This window comes from Amia ocellicauda, chromosome 18, assembly GCF_036373705.1.
Source record: "Amia ocellicauda isolate fAmiCal2 chromosome 18, fAmiCal2.hap1, whole genome shotgun sequence".
NCBI lineage: Eukaryota > Metazoa > Chordata > Actinopteri > Amiiformes > Amiidae > Amia > Amia ocellicauda.
The window spans coordinates 9523052-9542073 of record NC_089867.1 but is presented as its reverse complement, the minus strand read 5'-3'; the positions used below and the strand labels follow the sequence as shown (position 1 = coordinate 9542073).

At 38.9% G+C, this 19022-nt stretch overlaps 1 protein-coding gene across 2 annotated transcripts in view; it reads right to left on the bottom strand.

Annotated features, from left to right (window-relative positions):
- grb10b (growth factor receptor-bound protein 10b) overlaps nt 1-19022 on the bottom strand; it is a 112312-nt gene that overhangs the window by 15501 nt on the left and 77789 nt on the right. For both annotated transcript variants that reach the window (XM_066690439.1, XM_066690440.1), the window contains exon 6: nt 1453-1609. In XM_066690439.1, the coding sequence (XP_066546536.1) occupies nt 1453-1609 (157 nt within the window). The remainder of the gene's footprint in view (nt 1-1452; nt 1610-19022) is intronic.

The window sequence follows — 19022 nt, the reverse complement described above, 5'->3', positions numbered from 1 at the left end:
AAACAGCTGAGTCTATTCAAGTGATCCCACACCCTCCCCCACACCGTGAACATGCATCCACTCAAAAGGCATTTTTATTGCTGCTGCATGGGACTTTCGAATATGCTGATCTGCCAAAAAAGAATACAACCGCAAAAAAAAAGAAAAAGGTGATTTTTCTCTTCATTTGCCTTGCTGATGAAATAAAGACAAATTCAAACCAGAGCGGTTCAAGACCTCAGAATACGGAAAAAGATCAAACAAAACCTATTCTCCGCTTCGAGCTGTTAGACGACATGGAAAGCCACTGCAATTGATGTCTCTCTCCCTGCTTTTTGCGTGTGATTTTTCATATTATTTCTATGAGCATCCGCAAACAGAAGAAAATCCTCACAACACATTGCAAATGTCCCATCTGTTAACGGATACTGCATTTTGGTCTCGGTTTTGAGACCCAAGTATATTATCTCCATTGTAACTGTTTTATGAAGGGAGGGCTGTGTATTGTAGCATGTAGTGATGCTTTTGTCGCCATTTCCGCAGGCAACATTATTTGCGCACACTAAGTTTACTCACCGTGCAGTGTGGCATGCTAATACTTTCCATAAGCTGAGCAAAATTAGGATATGCACGTGTCTTAATTGATTGCTGTATGGGATTAACAGTTAATTCCACAGACAAAGCGCTGCCAACCAGCCAGTGTTCTAGAACTGCACAAAAGACTGCAACGCGTCTAGTTAAGTCTTACAGTTAACGTTTACACATATCCACCGGGATTACAAGAAAATGCTGAATTATACTGTGCTGTACGGCTGGCTTTAATGAATGAATTAATCATCTGTTCACACTTCTGGCTTAGGCTGTGGCAAGGGGGACAGCCAGCGTGAGAGGAAGAAATTAGCTCACTGTCTACCATTTCATTGAGCCCGACAGGTACACCTTAGAAACTCCATGACAAGCTGTCAGCTGCTTCCGTTCCACTCTTTTCATTGGCTGGCTGGCTTCCGTCAAAGCTTTAGAAGGACCTTAAAGGTGCAGGATTCACTTTCAGTTGTCCGTAAATTCTTCTGCCCGACCCGCGTAATCCACATTATCATGCAGCTCGGCCTCATTCGGAGAAGTTAAATCCCTGCATCACCCAACGGTCATTCGGCGGAAAAGGGATCTAACTGTCCAGAAAAAGGCTAGAAATCCAGGAGAAAATATACATTTTGTGCTCACGAATGTAGTCCATTCAGTACAGATCGACTTTTGCAAATAAATAAAGGCATACATAAATAAACCATACAAAAGGCACAGACTCCCTATCCCCAACCCCCTTTCTCCCCTACTCCAAACACCAGTCAAAAATGATGCCTTTCATATTTCAGAGTCTTACAGTAGAGGATTTCCAAGTTTCTAAATGGCAGTTACTGTGTGCGAAGCAACTTGGTTATTCTTGCCAAACAATGACCACACATCACTGTCACTTACCTAGTCCAAGACGAGGGTGATGTTCAACAAGTGACCAACTGTTGTCGTCCAAACAATGGCTTTTGTATACCAGCAGCTGGCAGAGGTCTCGTGCTGTCATATCTGCTGGTATCTCCACTACTTTGCCTGTGCCGTCCTCGCTAAAAACTTTAATGATCTGAAAGAGACAAAACAACATATCATTAAGAATATATACAAAGACCGCCAAAGGCAAAACACAACAGCAACAGAAAGACTAACAATGAAAATTAAAGCAAGTCACTAATACATAGAATGCAAAGATTCAAGGTAGATTACTGCCACTGTCTGCGAAGCACTTCATTCACACACCCCACCCCAATACCCACCTTTAAGCCTCAGAGAGGGAAGAGTTAACAAGCACAGGGGACTTTTATTGTGGCTTCTGAAACTTCACTACGTTTTACCAAATAAACCCCCGTTTTTAAATATGGTGCTCTCATCAGAGTCATGTTTCAAGTTCAAACAGTACATGCCAGATTTCAAAGTCCTCTTAAGACCACCTGTTCCCATCCCCCAATATACAAACCCTGTTGTTGAAAACCCAAAATAAAACAAATCACATTGTATTCCAATAAAATAATTATGCCAACAAAAAAAAAGAAAGTCATGATACAGAAAGCCTGACCACGGTCAAATTCTCCCACTGTGCAGTCTTATTTCCTTTGGTCCACCTAAAATAAAAATTAGTCTTAAGACGATTCAGTCGTGTGTACAGTTAAATAAAAATAAATAAATAAATAAAAAAAATCTTCAAAAGACGACACATTTTTCTTCTTGTTAAGCAAGCTCCATCTCCCTTTTGCTTTCGACTCTCTGGCTACAGTAAGTAAAAAAGTATTTTACATATTACAGCGAAGTGGTTTTAAATGTGGAAAATCTTACCTCCACGGCCCGTAAAAGGCAGCAGTCAGGAGAACACGATGGCATTTTAAAATTAAACCTGCCTCAAGAGAGACCTTGTTCTCCGCTGCTTTGAAACAATTCCTAGCAAAAGACGCCGCACAACCCTTCTACAGTGTCAATGGATTACTGTACCTGTCACGTAGTCTACACTGCCTAGCATTACTGCAGAACAGAGCAACCAGATGGCACTGTTTCTAGCAAGGCAGACAAGTTCCAGTGATCTATTCACAAAGGGTTACAAGCACAGGCTTTTAGGTAGTGAATCAAACCACACTTCCCTAACCAATCATACGGCTTGCTCAGGCTGATGTAATCATTTCCCACACACACACACACACACACACACACACACACACACATATATACACATACACAGACACGCAGTCATACACACACATATCCAACTTTTCCTGGCTACAATAGAGCTCCAGTGGATTTTCACTCCTCAAGTCCAAACTGAGCATTTTTGTACACCCCCCCCCCCCATCAAAAAAAAACAAAAAGGGGAAAAGAAAACTAAAGTTTTATTGCCATCTGTACACTCAACTTTCCTGATGTTTAAGGGCAGTTTTAAATCGTTTTTTTTCTCTTCTTCCCCTTTACTAAATTCAGCTTTGAACCTCTCTGCCAAAAATGTCTCTCACGACAGGGCAAGACTCATTACAGCCGAAAAGAAATCGGGGAAGGGCAAAAAAAGAAAGAAAAGGAAAAAAAAGAAAGAAAAACTGAGCACTTGAACTTGCGATTCTCCTCCCTGCAAACTCTCCTTGCGATGGACACCCTTTCCCCGAGAAAGCAGCTAATTTCTGTACGTCTAAAGTGTGATAAATCATCCAGCCTTTTTCTTCTCTTTCCCCCAGCAGCGTGCAATCTTTCTTCTGCACTGTGTCGGATTCACAAGGGGTCTACCCTACCCTCTTAAACACCACACTTTAATCTTGGCCGACACACATTGCAACCAATCTATCGCTGCCTTCAGGTAGCTGGATGAAACATCTTTCCAGACGGAGGAATACAAACCTCCCACTGTACCTTTAGTAATCATCTTAAGACAAAATAAGCAACAACTAAAAAAAACGAACCATACAAAACGCATCCCCATCTGCCTTAGTAGGGAGTAGTTAAAGCTTAATCTAGCTGAAATAACTCGTCTCTATGTAGACAGGAAACAGCTTCACTCAACAGAAGGGATGATTCAAGCCTTTCAGCTACACGGGGAGAGAGCGAGCGAGAGGAAGGCCCTGTTGCTATAGCGGAGGAAAAGGTATGCATTCTATATAATGTTACAGCTGTGAATCAGCAACCCTCGGCTTCTCCACCCCCACCTCTCATTCACAGCGCCACGGAGAGCCCGGGTTGCGATCCGAGCCATGGGCAACTGTACAGCCCCACAAAAAATACATTCACTGCCTGGCTGGGCACGGTCTGAAAAATCAATAAAGTGTGTCTGGCAGAGCGAACTGTTAGTATATGTATGCACGTGTGTGTGTGTGTGTGTGTGTGTGTGCGTGGCTGGGGCTAGATGAATAAAACAGACTGGGCAGAAAAAAAAAAATGCTTTTCCTGTGCCCTGGTAAAATACTTATGTTCGGAAGAGGAAAACTGTGTTCAGGAATGGACAAGAGAAAAAACACAACAACAATGTGGTGCATAACTGAATATAATCCTCACACACGCACACACACACACACACACACACACACACACACACACACACAAAGTGTGCGTTTTAATTTGTCATTTGCCATACAATATAATTATAGAAAGAAAAAAGAAAGCTAACAAACCCTCATCGGAAGGTAAACTAAATATAATGTTAATTCATATTATATAAATCCTTAGCACAGCATTCTACAGTTTGTAAAACATCACACAAAATGAAAAAAAGCTCAACAAGGAACTAAAAACAAAGTGAAATAAAAGGATTTGGGGTTTTCCCCTCCCTTGTCCCATATGATGCAAGAGAGTTTCCCCCCCTTCAGCAAAATAGCCGAAAATTACAGGTGGATAACATTAAAGAGTCTATTAACACTAGCTGTTCAGTCCTTATCTTGAATCTCATAATTGCGGGTTGGTTGCCTTTCAGTGAGAATGCTGCTTGTCATTATATGCATCTACCTGGTGACACAGATTTTTGTTTAAGCAAAAGGGAAGGAGTTAAAAGAAAATTGAGGCACCAAAAGACTATCTAATTCTGGTGCGAAACAACAGATTTGCTTATAAAAGAATGATAAGAGGGTCAGAATTGTTTAGCTTCTCAGTCTTACTTTCAAACTCACAAGCTTTAAAAAAATACAATAAAAAAATAGCACATTCGATTAGATGGGTTGTTTTCCAAAACGTTTTGAAGTATTATTTTCTGACTATCAGCATCTAATCAGTCATTACATTCTTTGGTTGGACTTTTGGCATTTAAACATTTGCTCTGGAAAACAAACCTCTTTTCCTTCATTGATTGGAAGAAGTAATTTTCCAAACCCAGCTGTAAGGGAGGTATTGTCTGGATTGGATTCTACTTGGTCGGTGTTTCTCTTAATTTATGAGTCTAAAACATACTTTTTTGGAAATCATCAATGAGAAGAATATAATAGGTATTAATTTTATAGCCCAGTAATATAGCTTTTAAAAGACTTGCACATATAAAATGTATTCGATATAAAACACTCAGAAATGTACATTTATAACTCATAACTTTTCCAATAAAAAAGAAAATGCAGATGTTCAGATGGCTGTTTGAAAGCTAGGCTGGCTCTCCATTAACTATGTTTCAGTAATTGAATGGAGGAGATTACTATGTGAAACCTACCCCTTGCTCCCTGATTGCCAGCTTCCTACCCTCCCCCCCACCACTGATTTTCTTATGTCACATCTTAAAAGTGGTTGATCTTAATAAGTACCTTAACTGTAACAATTTAATATTATAATCCAAAGAAAAAAAACAGGGAGAGCATGCCGTCAACAAAAGAGAAATGCCAAAACGATACGACCTCACTCGACCCCTTGGTTTCACCGTTTACTGAAATGCGAAGAGACGGTTCCAGTAAAGACTAGGTTTTCGGGGTCCACCACAACAGGAAGTAGAGCACCATCAGTTCTCCCACACAGAGGTCGCACTCTGTCAAAAGTGTCATTCCAGTGTCTCAGGAGATTTATGTAAATGCTTCCCTTTATGACAATTCAGGAGCAGATTAACAGAGACAAAGATGGTTCACCCTCTACTGCACATGGTTAAAAACCAAATAAATAAATACTACACCCCCAACACTGACACAAACATACACACTACATACTTAATGAGAGCAAGAGTAAAGATAAAAACAGGCATTTACCAAATGACTGCAAATAGCATTTGTCTTTATATAAAACACATGTGCTCACTAATACATTTCATATAAAATGTTATTTACACACGCACTAAAGTCGCTACAGCAGAAAAACGCACTGTTTCAGCAAATATACACATGCAGTTGTGCTTCCAAACAGATTTTATTGAAAGTTATAAATCATGCATCACTTAATTTCAAAACTTGCTGGGAGTAGTAATACGAATCAGAGAATTCAGCTTTACATTTTTGAAGCAGGGAATACAAGACCATCTGCAATTTATTGTTCATTAAGATTCTCTTTTTAACACCAAACAGGCTCTGGTAAATTGTGAAATGTTTTGGCATAATTGCCCCCCATAGGGTAATTAATGGCAAAATAGTTGAGAGAGAAATAAAAAACTACAAATGAACCATGGTGAGAAAGCTCTCGAGTTCTATTTTTCTTTCCTGGGCATCTGCTTCCCATAGCCAAAGACTTTTCTCTTATTCAAAGACAAGCCTCTTTAAAGATTAATAACCACAGGCACATGTGTGCAGTCCTGATCACGAGCAGACTTTAAATCAATAGGCTGAATGTTATTTTTAAATGATGCCTGTGCAGAAAAGAAGGCAACAATCTGTCTGTATTCGACAGGTGGTGGGAGAAGAGACACGGAAGACAGAAAAACTAGGAATGTCAGAAAGCAAAATTTAGAAGTATATTTCTCAGCCTCAGTCTACCATTCATTATTATTTAATTGATAAGGTTATTTAATTGATGGGACAGAGATTAGATTAGGGATTAGAGTTAATTTGGCCCTCAGTAAAAATAATGTAATCTTTTTCATGACTAAGGCCCAGTAAGTTCTGTATAAAATGTGTCATACATATTATAAACTGTGATAGGTTAATGGCAAAACTACAAAGCTATTGAGATCTATATTTTCCCAAGATGCATTGCAATTAAGTATGTCTGACCTCCACAGTGAAACAATCCCTGTTACAGCTTGTGGAAGACTGAGAGAAGCTCTCTTTAGGGCTTTGAGCTAACAGTTTCACATAACTAAAGGGGATCTCACATGTAAAGAAGGACAAACTGAAGAAGATTTATTACTATGGCAAGTAAGCTGCTTTTTCCCCCTCATTCCCCTATATTCTTTAACACAGACTAAGCTAGCCCTGTCCACATCAAAGCCAGACCATATCAGAAGTGAACCAAAACCTCTTCGTCAAAGAATAAGCCGAGCAAAAAGCAATCCATATGACGATGACAGAACCAAAAGAAAAGAAAACGGCAAAAACCTCCTTGCTCTTCCTGACAAACCCCACATCAAGATGCAGTGTGATATTGTGATGCAAAAAACCACACAACCCATAAAAATACAAATATCTCCTGCTCCTTAAATTAAATGTGTCAGCAGGTCAGTACCTGTGGGGATTCCAACGGTGTCATAAACACAAATGAATTTCTCAAAGGAGCTCATTTAAGAAAAGAGCGCTTGAAAGAACATAATTGCTGATGACTGATAATAAAACTCACACTAGGGGGTCACACTGTGGAAACGCCTGTAGGTGTAAGCGCATACAAATGAGCCATTATCACATTTATCATATGCATACAGATTTCATCTTGCCAGCATTAGCATGTTCGTATTCTTTCTTTCCCTGCTGTATGATTCTTACAATCCAATATCCAGCCGCCAATTTTCCTGTTCTTTCCCCAGTTTTATATATTGTATCGTAACAGAGAAGAAAACCAAATGGATCTGGAACTGAACTGAATTTAAAAGACTTCCAACTTATATTGTGTGAAGCAGCTTGAATCTAGAAGTAGTTTAGAATCCTGTAAGCCCTGTTGGACTTTCAACACTTGCTTTTTCTTCATATTTTTTATATTTAGTTTGATATACAAGAACCTATGAAACTGCGTCGTTGTGTGCATTGGCTCAGCTCCACATATAACCACAGAACTGTACACAGGACTCCCCGTTTTTGCTCCAGGGATGGAAGTTGAAATGGTCAGGAGTTAGGAGAACAAATCCCCTTTCTCAAAGTGGTTGGCGTATTTTCTTCCCCACAAGAACATCACAAAGAAGCGTCCTCCTGAAACTAAAACAACTGTGTCTAATTTGGGCAGAATGAAAAGTGTGTGACTTAAGATGAGCCGAGAAGAGAGGTCACATGTAAGCCATGTCTACTGCCTTTAATGTCCTCTGCTCTTTCCACAGTTAGTTCAGTGGAAAACACTGGCTGTAATTGAATGTGGTGCCACCCTCATTAGTCGGTTTTGGTTGTTTAGTGAGCCAAAAGATGAGTAAAAAGGATGGGAGAGACAGAAATGTAATTGTCTTATGAGAATTTGTTTGTTTCCAGTAAATTAGTGTCCTCCCCTTTAAAACCTTAAAGAAGGCAGCACTCCTTCCACAGTCCTGGTTTTCTCTGACAGTGTAACCTCTGTTATAATTAACAATTCTTTAGCACTCAAGTGTAAAAGATTCCATTGAGGCTAGACTCGGCCATTTTGACTAGAACCCGCTTGTTAAAGTTTTTATATATATATCCACAATACATAATACATGAAAATACATCAAATTGTAACACTAACAGCAGTGCACAGAGCAACATCATTGTTAAAAATAAGTGGAGGTTAAAAAAAACAGAAACAGAAAAATCTACTTTATTCATGTTCTCACATTCAGTATTTTGTGCACTCTCCTTTGACTTTGACAACACCGAAGAGACGCTTCCTGTAGCCTTTTACACGGTTCTGGCACTTCTCAGGAGGGATTTTTTTTTTCTTCTACTGGCAGAATTTCCCCGTCTCCCTCAGATTTAACTGCTGCTTTTGAGTTGAGACCACAAGTGTTCGCTCGGATTTAGGTCTGGAGACTGTGATGGCAATCTGAGAAGGTTCATTTTGTGTTCACTTTCTCGCCGAGATGCAGGTTGGCAAATTTGTACCACTTATTTTTGTGCTGTGCTGTCAGAGAATGCTTTTTCCTTACAGACCCACTAATGCCAGATTCATGTGGCCATTGAGATTCTCTTGGAGATTTCCAACAAATGGGTTCGAGTTTGCATTTTAAAGCATCATCTTCCTGGCAAGGTAGGCACTGTTCCATTAACCTATTAACTTTCAGACAACAGAAAGCTGATGCAGGATTAATTTTGATGGATTTCAGTCTGAGACACAGGTGTAAACAGTGTAATACTGTGTGTAGTTCTGTGGCTAGGTGTAGCTGGTAATTTAAATAATCCATTAATTGATTTTTCTTAAGGTACATGGACTCCATTCTCTATCAGCATATTATATGGAAGCCTTTATACAATTCTCTGTTAATTCCCTTTTGTTATTTTATTACCTTGTAAGACATGCCTGATTGCGCAATAGTTGGAGGTAATTTCCTACTCATCTCAGGTTCCCAGCCCACTGGATTACCTCATGAATGTCTTCCTTGAAAATTAAACAGATATGTCATCATTTCCTGCATAAAACAACCATTGATTCAGAACTGGCTTGCCCTCTTTCCCTCTCTGGCAAGTACTTCTTTAATTAACCTAACTCTCTAACTCCTGGTATTGTTTTCATCTTTTAAGCCCTCACGTAGACTAATGAGATTGAGCGACAAACCCCAAAAAATTGACAAACGAGTTTCAGGAGGACACATTCAGAGCGCCAATGAATACTGGCCATGCAGTCCGAGATGTTAATTGTTTTAAAGAGAGCACTGCATAATCTTTGCTGACTCATTAATTGCGAATCTCAACTGCTCCTTGTTGCCTAATTGTCACGTCAAATTAGGTTTTCCCAAAGAGCTTACGGAGTCACGATTGCATAAAAAATCATTAGGAGAACCTTGAACACATGTAATCCAATGGTCAGTCCTAGCTTGAGGCCAAACCAGCGATGTACGGCCCCAAAGAATGCAGGTTTAACGCTCACTATAGAATCGTACATGGAAGCTAATGATTTTCATTTTTTTTTCTCCCTTCTCTAGTTCACACTCTAATAATTAAATTCAATTTTGTATTATTCCCAAAGGACCACCCCTGAGTCCACATCTACCTTTCCATACTTTCAATCATCCTCTTTATCAGATTAAAAAAGGGACATTGTTGCGAGATTTTGTTTGCATTCAAATTAGATACATTCAACCTAAACGTCCTTCAGTTGATGCCACACACTGTACCCCCCCCCCCATCCTACACAACTAATAACAGAGCATACAATAAAATACATTAAAATAAAACTGATTTCTTGAGTTCAGCAAATACACAAGGCTGAGGTTAGTTCGTACTTTTAGGACAATTATGTAGAAAAATATGTAGTTTTATGAACCAGTAGGTGGCACTATTCCCTCTAGACTGGGAACGTCTACCCACTATCCCCAAGTATGGGGACAGGGGACACCTCTTTCACCGTAGGGATGTCACAGGCCTTCACATGAGTTGTTACACCCAGGTCCTCACTATGAGGAATCAAGAGGGATGCTACGATACTTCGGAAAGAACAGGGGTACAAACTTGGATGTCCATTATACATTTCTCACTGTAAGGCAGATTCATTTAATCTCTTAATAGTACCAAAAAGGAATCTTTACTCTTTTACAAACATCCATCTTCCCAAAGATAGATTTTGCGACGCCATCATAACTTGTGTAATTAAATTACAATCTAGAGGCGTCACTCGGTTATTAAAAGAGTTGATTATCGCACAATGTAAAAAAAATGTGTTGGTTGGGGGATAAACCCAATAACTTGTCAGGTACTTCACTATATTTAAGTGTGTGTATAAAACTATATAGACGTTTTCTTTAATAGGTTACCGTGACTGACAGCTGACTTGCAAAGTTATATAAACCATGCATTTATATAAGTGCCACTCAAACTTCTAAAATGTAAATCAACACATTTTAAACCATTTTAAATCAAATCATGTATGCGATGGATCAATTATATACAGCCATTTGTGGTTCAATGTCTTTGTCTGCTGGTATTCTCTTCCATGTGAGTAGCTAAGCAATGCAACGAATTCACCTTTCATGTTGCTGAGAGAGTAAAGGTCACACTGCAAAGTTAATAGATTCTCAAGGATTATTTTCTGCTCATATCATGAGAAAACTGGAATTGTCATTTCCAAGCAAGTACCTCTTTGGTCAGCCTAATAACCATGTTTTTATTCGTTTTCCTACGCTAGTGCTGTTTGAGTTTCAGTTTACTGCATATTGGAACCACGCTGTGTAATACTGACATTTTCAATAAAAGTTAAATCGTATCCTTGGGTCCTCGTAAGAACTGTTCCCTAATAGTCTTGACTTTATAGGTCTGAGGCCATTAAGTGAAACAGTCTCCAAAGCCCAAAGCAGAAACATCTTTCATGGAGTTTACAATCAACAGCAATACGTAGCCATTGAATTACAGCATAGAATACCTTGACCAATAAGAATTAAAAAAAATATATAGGCAGAAGAATTTGTAAAGACTGCTTTAGATTCAGGAGCCTGTGAGGCATAGCGCTCCTGCTTCAAAGAAAGCTTAGGCAATGGAACAGCAAGGATGTTTCTGCAAAAAAATATTAACTAATCCTATTTGCATGGCTTGTGAATAATAATAATTAGAAGAAAAATGGACAGAACTGGGGGCAAAAACAGCTACATTTACATAACCACTCCCTATTGTCTTTTTGTGATTTTTAGAAACAATGTTATCCTAGTATTACAAATTTTACTATCAGCATGTACGGAACACTTTCAAAAAAGTGATTAACGGGACTAATTCGCTGACATAGCACTGAATTTCGGGAAATGTTTTCGTCTCGTTCCAAAGGAAAGCCAACCGTGTACTGGAAAAAGATCTGTTCCCATCCGTAGACTGGAAAAGGGTTTTCCAGAACTTGGTATGGGATGTTTTCAAAGTGATGAATCGTAAACCCAGACTATGCCATTGCTGACTTTGCCCAGGAATTCCCAGGAGGTGGTTAACAATCACCCTAATGGCGCCAAGGGAGGGCGGGTGGAAGCTGGCTGGGGAAACCTGCAGAGTGCGACTTGTTCATTCAGAGACAGAGACAGAGACAGAGACAGAGACAGAGACAGAGACAGAGACAGAGACAGAGACAGACTCATACAATCATACATACTCATTAATGCTACTTTTCCTGGACCTTTCAATAACATTCCTGCATCTGCCTTTTTTATTTAGACAGACAAAACTGTATTTCAAAAGTGTTTGCAGTCACTGTAAACGTTTAGGACCATGACAGCAGAAACTAAAATTGCTTGTGCTGTCCCAGTGGCAATAATAACTGTGCGCAAATTAGAAGTCAAACAAAGCAAAACTGAATCCTCTCAAGAGAACCACAGAGCACACTTTTGTGAGCCAGACTGTGTGTGAAATGGTAATATTGTGTAAAATGAGTCTGCCCCCAGAAACAGGAAAGTTAAAGACCTCCATAGTGAACATTTTCAGTGATGCAGAAAATGGAACTACTTTTTTTTGCTTTTTGACCTTCCATTAAGACTGACAAATTCTTGGCAGGCAAAGAGTCGCCTTTGACTAACCCAAAAAAGCACAAAACCTTAGCTGTACTGATTTTATTGCCTAACTAGGGAAAGAAACCAAAAGCAAACAGACAACCAAAAAAGAGGAAACGGCAACAGACAGACATGAAATTCTGCAACCGTCCCCACGTAAGTGCTGGAAAAATCAAATGAAATGAAAGCAGAGCTACCAACATTGGTTGTCTTTCCATTTCCAAACTTATGAATGTCACTGGCTGCCAATACCACTTGACTTGTCATTAAAGGCAGAAAACCTACTGGGTACCTAAAAAAACATAGTAAAAGTATATAATAATATTCTTCATAATTAAGGACTCTGCAATATATATGCTATACATAATATCATGGTATACATGGGATATATAATACCAAGAAAACCAAAAATAATATAAACAATGACTGAATTGCTAACATTAACATCAATATTAAGTAATAAGTCAATTAATAAAATATTCAGTATAATTGCAATTTTACTAATAAGCCACACAATTATATCTTGTAGATGTCTTAACCCCTTCTGCCCTGCCCTCTCACATATTGCCAAAAAAGCAAAACCTTAGATGCTGAAACCTTAGAAGTTATTTTGTTAAAAAGCAGTGATTCTTAAGTTCAGATTTTTAGGACCAAATCCCCAAAACACATCCCCACAGTTGCTTTATTTTGCATTTGCCAGCAAGTCTCACATTTCATTGCTGTACCCTTCCGTGTGTGCAATCGTACAATTATATTGTTCCCAACTTTGCCCACTCACAGTGATAATTATCTCCACAGTCCTAAACCTGTTCATCAAGTACAATACAATTGGGATGAATAAAGCCTGAATTATATATATTTGCAGATGTCACTCATGGCGAGGAAATAAATAAATAAAATAAACCGAAGATTAAGTCTTCTGCCGATGAAGCGGTTTTGGAAAGAATAGTTGGTCAATTACGTACCGTCGTGAACCAGCGCAGGTGCATTCTCAGGCAAACGGCAGGTAATATTTTTCTGGTGACTTGTATCAACAATTAAAAAAACACCTAAAGCTCTCACCACCACCTCTATCATTTTCTGGCTTTATCTTAAACCACTGCTATCCATCAAAACAGGGAAAAGATTAGCCATTTAACGGCAGGAAAAGCTCAATTATATACACTAATATACACTGTTTATAGGCATCTTCAAACCAGTTTGGAAATGACACCAAACACTTCTTTACACTTCAGGTTTGCATTTTTTTTTCCATGTCAGTTAAGGTTGCATTTGTTAAGAAATAAAAGGACAAACATTACAAACAAAGGACAAATTGACATCTACTTTCCTGTGCTATATGCACTGCCTTCAACTCAGGTTAATATTGAATTTACACTTTTCAAGGGTACTACCATATCTGATGTTGTACGTGTTGAATATACAGTTTTATGAATCGTTCAGCAGAATATGAAATGCATCAGAAACCCCATTCTGCAACACAAACAGCTATCTGCACTGAGATCAATCTTCCTGTGTAGCTTCCAAATTCTCCTTCAGCTTTGTGGCCAGAGGCATTGCAGGCAGAGACACTCTATACCACTCTGCGGTTTCACAAACCACAACCCTGACTCATCAGGAGCAAACTCCCACACGCTAACAATCAAGCCATTCGTCCAATTTTTCATGTCTGGAATTGGCATTGATTCCTGGGAATTTTCATCTCCGCGGGTGCAGAGTTACAACATCATTACAGGAGCTCTGCGAGGCTTTACTGTACAGCAGTATTAACCTTAACCCTTCGGTGGTCTCCACTGCCTTAATTACTTAAATGACAGCATTACATAATACCTGGAGTTAAGGGAAAACAGTAATAATGCACACAAAACCACCCAACAAATACTGAAATACTACCCATCACTTGTAAAGCTTTCTTCCACTTCCTGTTGTTAAGTCCTTTGGAGAAGGCACATTTAAAGTCGGGGTTTTTTTAAGCACACATTATAGTGTAAAATGTAATTCATGTCAAGTCAGTCGGTTACTCCTGGTGACTATCTGTGTGATATATTGCAGACCGAAAGACTGACAAATCGAGTATGAAATCTATTGATCAATGTATTTGACTTTATTTAGTTTTTCACACAAACTTAATTTTTACAATCCTATTCATACATTTAGGTAGCTTAAGACCTAAATAACATCAGTTTTTAATCCGAACACCATTGCATTTCACAAACAAGATAATTACTCCACAATTAGTATTGACTACAGCCAGATCTCCAACCCTAAAGAACAAGAAGTTCAAGGTAAGGATCATACTTTCATTAATTTCAACTGGATGCTTGATATACTACCTAAGCATATCATAAAATTTCACAAATACAGCCACATTGCGGGCAAAAAGACCAGGGCTCCACTTGATTTTGTCATAAAACTGAAAAGTTGATCTGTGTTGCACTAGCTAGTGAATTAAGATGCTTTCTACAAGACTGCCCTTTCAACATAACGTATATTGTAAAATGAACGATTTTAAAACAATTATGATCTACGTATTCAATATCTATTTCTGAACGTAGTGAAATAACTACTTTTTGGGGGGGTTAGAATGGTTTCCCATACATTGTCCTAACAATTATCCCCTTGAATCCATCTATTTTTTAATTGTATACATTTTTCCCCAAATGACTTCATTAACATCGTACCATCGCAGTACAGCACTCCAGGAGGTTTGCTGTTGAGGGATAATACCACTTTTCAGAAGGCACTTGGCTTTTATTAGCACCACACAATGTACGTGAGGCGTGGCGATGCCCCACAAAAACACACCCCGTCGTGTTATATGGTTAAGCAGCAACTGTAAATAATACGGCTCCAAACGCAGCGATCCTAACGGATGCTACAAGGCTCGACTAGTCGTGAGGGTATCTGAGCTAACACCACATGAAAACCGTGAGAATGTCCTGAGATTATCATATAATTAAAGTTTGCAGCCTTGTTGTTATGCTAGTCACCTTAACTTTTCATCCTCCACTCTAGACACCTCCATCACTTTTCAAAAGGTCTCCACGACCGACTCGTGAGACAGATGGCAACACCCTCACATGATTTTGTCGAATCTTTAGCAAGATAAACCTGGCCTTGCTTCTCCTGAGACACTCTGAGATTCTCCCTCCACTCTGAGTAGTCTTACAAGGTGCTTTACGGCACAAAGCTGCTGCATTTAAAAAGAACAAAGTGGCACCTTGAGGTTTATGACCCCCGCCTTGATCATACTAACAGAGGTCATGGCAAAGCTCATTAGTGATCTTGTGGATCTGACGTTTGAACAGCTGTGTGTGAGTCTCCCTGCTTCACCATACCAACTATTCAAGCCTAATTTCCATGAAAGGGATGGGAACATTAGTGTGAATGTACAGGTAGCACCCCAAACTACCCCTTTGGGTCATCTTTAGGTTTTCCATGACCATCAGCTACTACAGTATTCTATTTTATATATAATACAACACCACAAACTTTGGCAGACCTCTGTATGCCCTCCATGGAGATGCATATCAAGTAGAAATCTGTGTGTGTGTGTGTGTGTGTGTGTGTGTGTGAACCACCTTTGTTCTATGCTTTTATCAGATAGAGACACAATCCTAAATTGAATTAGATGTTTCTAATAATCCTCCAAAAACTACATTTAAAACTCTGGAACCATCCATGTGCAAATTCACCACCATATCGTTGAATTATAAAAGACACTTGAGGTTTCCGAAGTATGTTTTTCATTTGGCAAAAAAAATGCAATAATTCTGTCAATGGTGTAAGCTTATTTGAATGGCATTCGCTTACTTTACTTAACACTATAAATAGTATCTACAGCTGCCAAATATTGCAGATCATAATTCATTTTAATCTCTTCCAGTAAAAATATTAGTCAGAAAGCCTTCCCAGTTTTTTTTTGGTATCCCACAAAAATGAAATCCAATACATTATATAATATATACAACACACATATTAACATATGCATTTAAATCCTTTGGTATGAATTTTTATGATTTATTAATTGAAAGTTAAAATCTAAAACAGCTAATGAAATTGAAATTTAATTGAATACAACTGTAACTCCAAATGCCAAATGTATTTAGAGGAGATAGCACATTTTACATAATAAAACTGTGGTTTGAGGTTATGGGTAGTTTATGTCAACATCTAAATGGGGAAAAAAAGCACTAGATCTTTGCAACATTTCAGAGCACAACAGTTACAACATTCAAGAGCATGTAAAAGTAGAATAACCTCTAATGGTCTAGAGTTTTTGGTCTAAAACACAAAAAACAAGCAAAACAAAAAAAGACGACAAATGATAGATCTTCTCAAGGAATGTTCTTGACTCAGATGAATACACATGGAGAGTCTTCTCCACCTGCACTCTCATTCTGGAGTTAAATGGCCTCTGCTCAATTCAGATTAAGATACAAAAGTAAGTGCCACAAACCCAGTGAGGGAAGCACACCAATTTACGGAAGGATAAAGGGCCCCCAGTGAGCACTGACCCCTTCAACAATGGCTTAAATGTCACCTTCCTGCAGACTGCACTGAAAAAGTCCTCATTACTCCAAACTGCATTCCCACACTTGTGTACAATTTTACACCACCATGTGTTTCAATTGTGTTGCCACAGTACATTAATCCACATATCAGCGAGCAACGTTCGCCCGAAAAAAATGGAAAACGGACAATTCTGTTCTACTTCCACAATCCCAAGCCAAGCGTCAACATGTTTAAGTGACAGTCAGAGAAAGTGCTTTTAAATTACATTGTCCTGTGGATTATTTTGTTTTTTAAATGACTTCCTAAATACAATCTTCTGAAAGAAAGCAATAAAACATAAATATGCAAAATGGCTCTACAAACGAAACAAACATTCTAATCATCGCTTTGATACTTTTTACGACATTGAAAATTTGCGTCTGGTTAAATTTAGCTGTTCTCCAACGTCAGTAACAGTCAATTTAATTTCAGAGTGAGTTAACATTTACTCGGCGGAATCGGTGAAGCAGCTTTCATGTGGCTTCTATGGACAAAAAGAAACTCTGTGTATTTTTTTTTTTTTATATTGTTGCCAGTGCTGTCATTGAGGCTCCCAATGAGGTGGTAAGAATGAATGCAGTCAAATTGGTTGTTTTTTTTAGCTTAGTTGGAGTTGCAAAATAGTGCACTGTGACATATAAGCACAAACATTCAGACACACATTCAGACAAAAAAAAAAAAATCTCTACGGAATTATTGGAGCTCGCCAGCATCAGTGAGTTGGCAATTTAAAAGAGATACTAGATGTTGAAACAGAATGGGCGCAACGGCTCAAAACCATGCAGGCCGCCCATCTGAAAGTCAGACTGGGAACACGGCAGCCTTCTCCAGCACCATACAGAGCAGCCTTTTATATGTGAACATGAACCAGGAACTCAAATGGCAAACTGTCCATTGTCACAAGGCCTTCTATTTGTATGGTTTTGGCTGACCCACCACAACGATACACAGACCAATTAAATTTAATTTAAGAACCCGGACAGTTCCGTTGTGTCTTACATTTTCCATATATACATCTAGATAAAGATCAAACCACATCACTCCTACATGTAGTGCTTTCCTACGGTGGAATAGGCATTTCCTTCCGAATACCCTACACCACACACACACAATAGATATTCAATTGCCAAGCATTTGTCTCTTGTTTGACCTCACATGTGATCCCGGGATCACACCAGGATGAGACCAACACTGTCCCAGTACGAGTTTGTTCTAAACGGCTCTGCAGGAGTCGCGCCGTGTTCATTGAAGACAGTACAGATCATTGTCTGTTGGCAAGTGGATACTCACAAAGGATGACATCATGCAGTTTTGACTAGACAATCGGCCCAGCACAAGCTGTACTGTACTCGCACTGTACTCAAATGACTGGCTGCTAATTTCTCGCGTTGCTCAATTTAGCCGGCTTGTACCACTCGGAGCACGTGGACCTCATATGGAAACTAAACTTGGCCACAAAGAGGCTGCTCTCTCATTCTGGACCACATAAGATGTTACAGAACTCTACATCAGTAGCCAAAATTGATTAACGAGGTGTGTTTTCAGAAACATCTTGGCACTTTATCTTGTTCCAATTAAAACCATAAATATGACGCACCCTGTATGATACGTGACAAATTAAGGGTCTTCCTAAAACTGACGTTTATTGGTGAACAAAAACACCACAGGAAGACTCCTTGTAAATCAGTGTGATGGATATAGAGAGTAAACTAAGGTGGTACACATATGGAAACTTCCTTCAAAAGGTACGTACCTGTTGAATACTAATGCATATTTAAAAAAGCAGCTTTCAAAATAAGCAAGTCTTTACGTTGTGCTTTCAAACGTTTAATTTAATAATGAGATAATGAGGTTCTACCAGGGGAGCCTCCAAGACAATTGTTCATTTCTCAGCTTTTCTGTTCCTATTTTTGTAGGAAAATATTTTTAAACCAATTAGGTTAGTTCTCAATGTTTTAACTTGGGGGAAACAAAGGGGGGGGAAAAAAAAAAAGTGAACTTTTCGGTCTGGAAGATAGCCAATTCTGTGGGCAGCTTGATATGAGAAAATCGGTGGTGCCCTACTTTCACAGATGAAAGGCTCATTTGCTTCTTACTGTGAAAGCTTTGGATTCAAATATCCTGTGTTGTCTCAATGACCTACATGTAGCCCGCCTCGGTACTAAAATTACCTGTTCAGCTTGTATACCTTTGCAAAAACCTGTGCACGGCAATCAACAGGCCGAGTAAAATAAGAGTGCGGATTAGGTAAGGA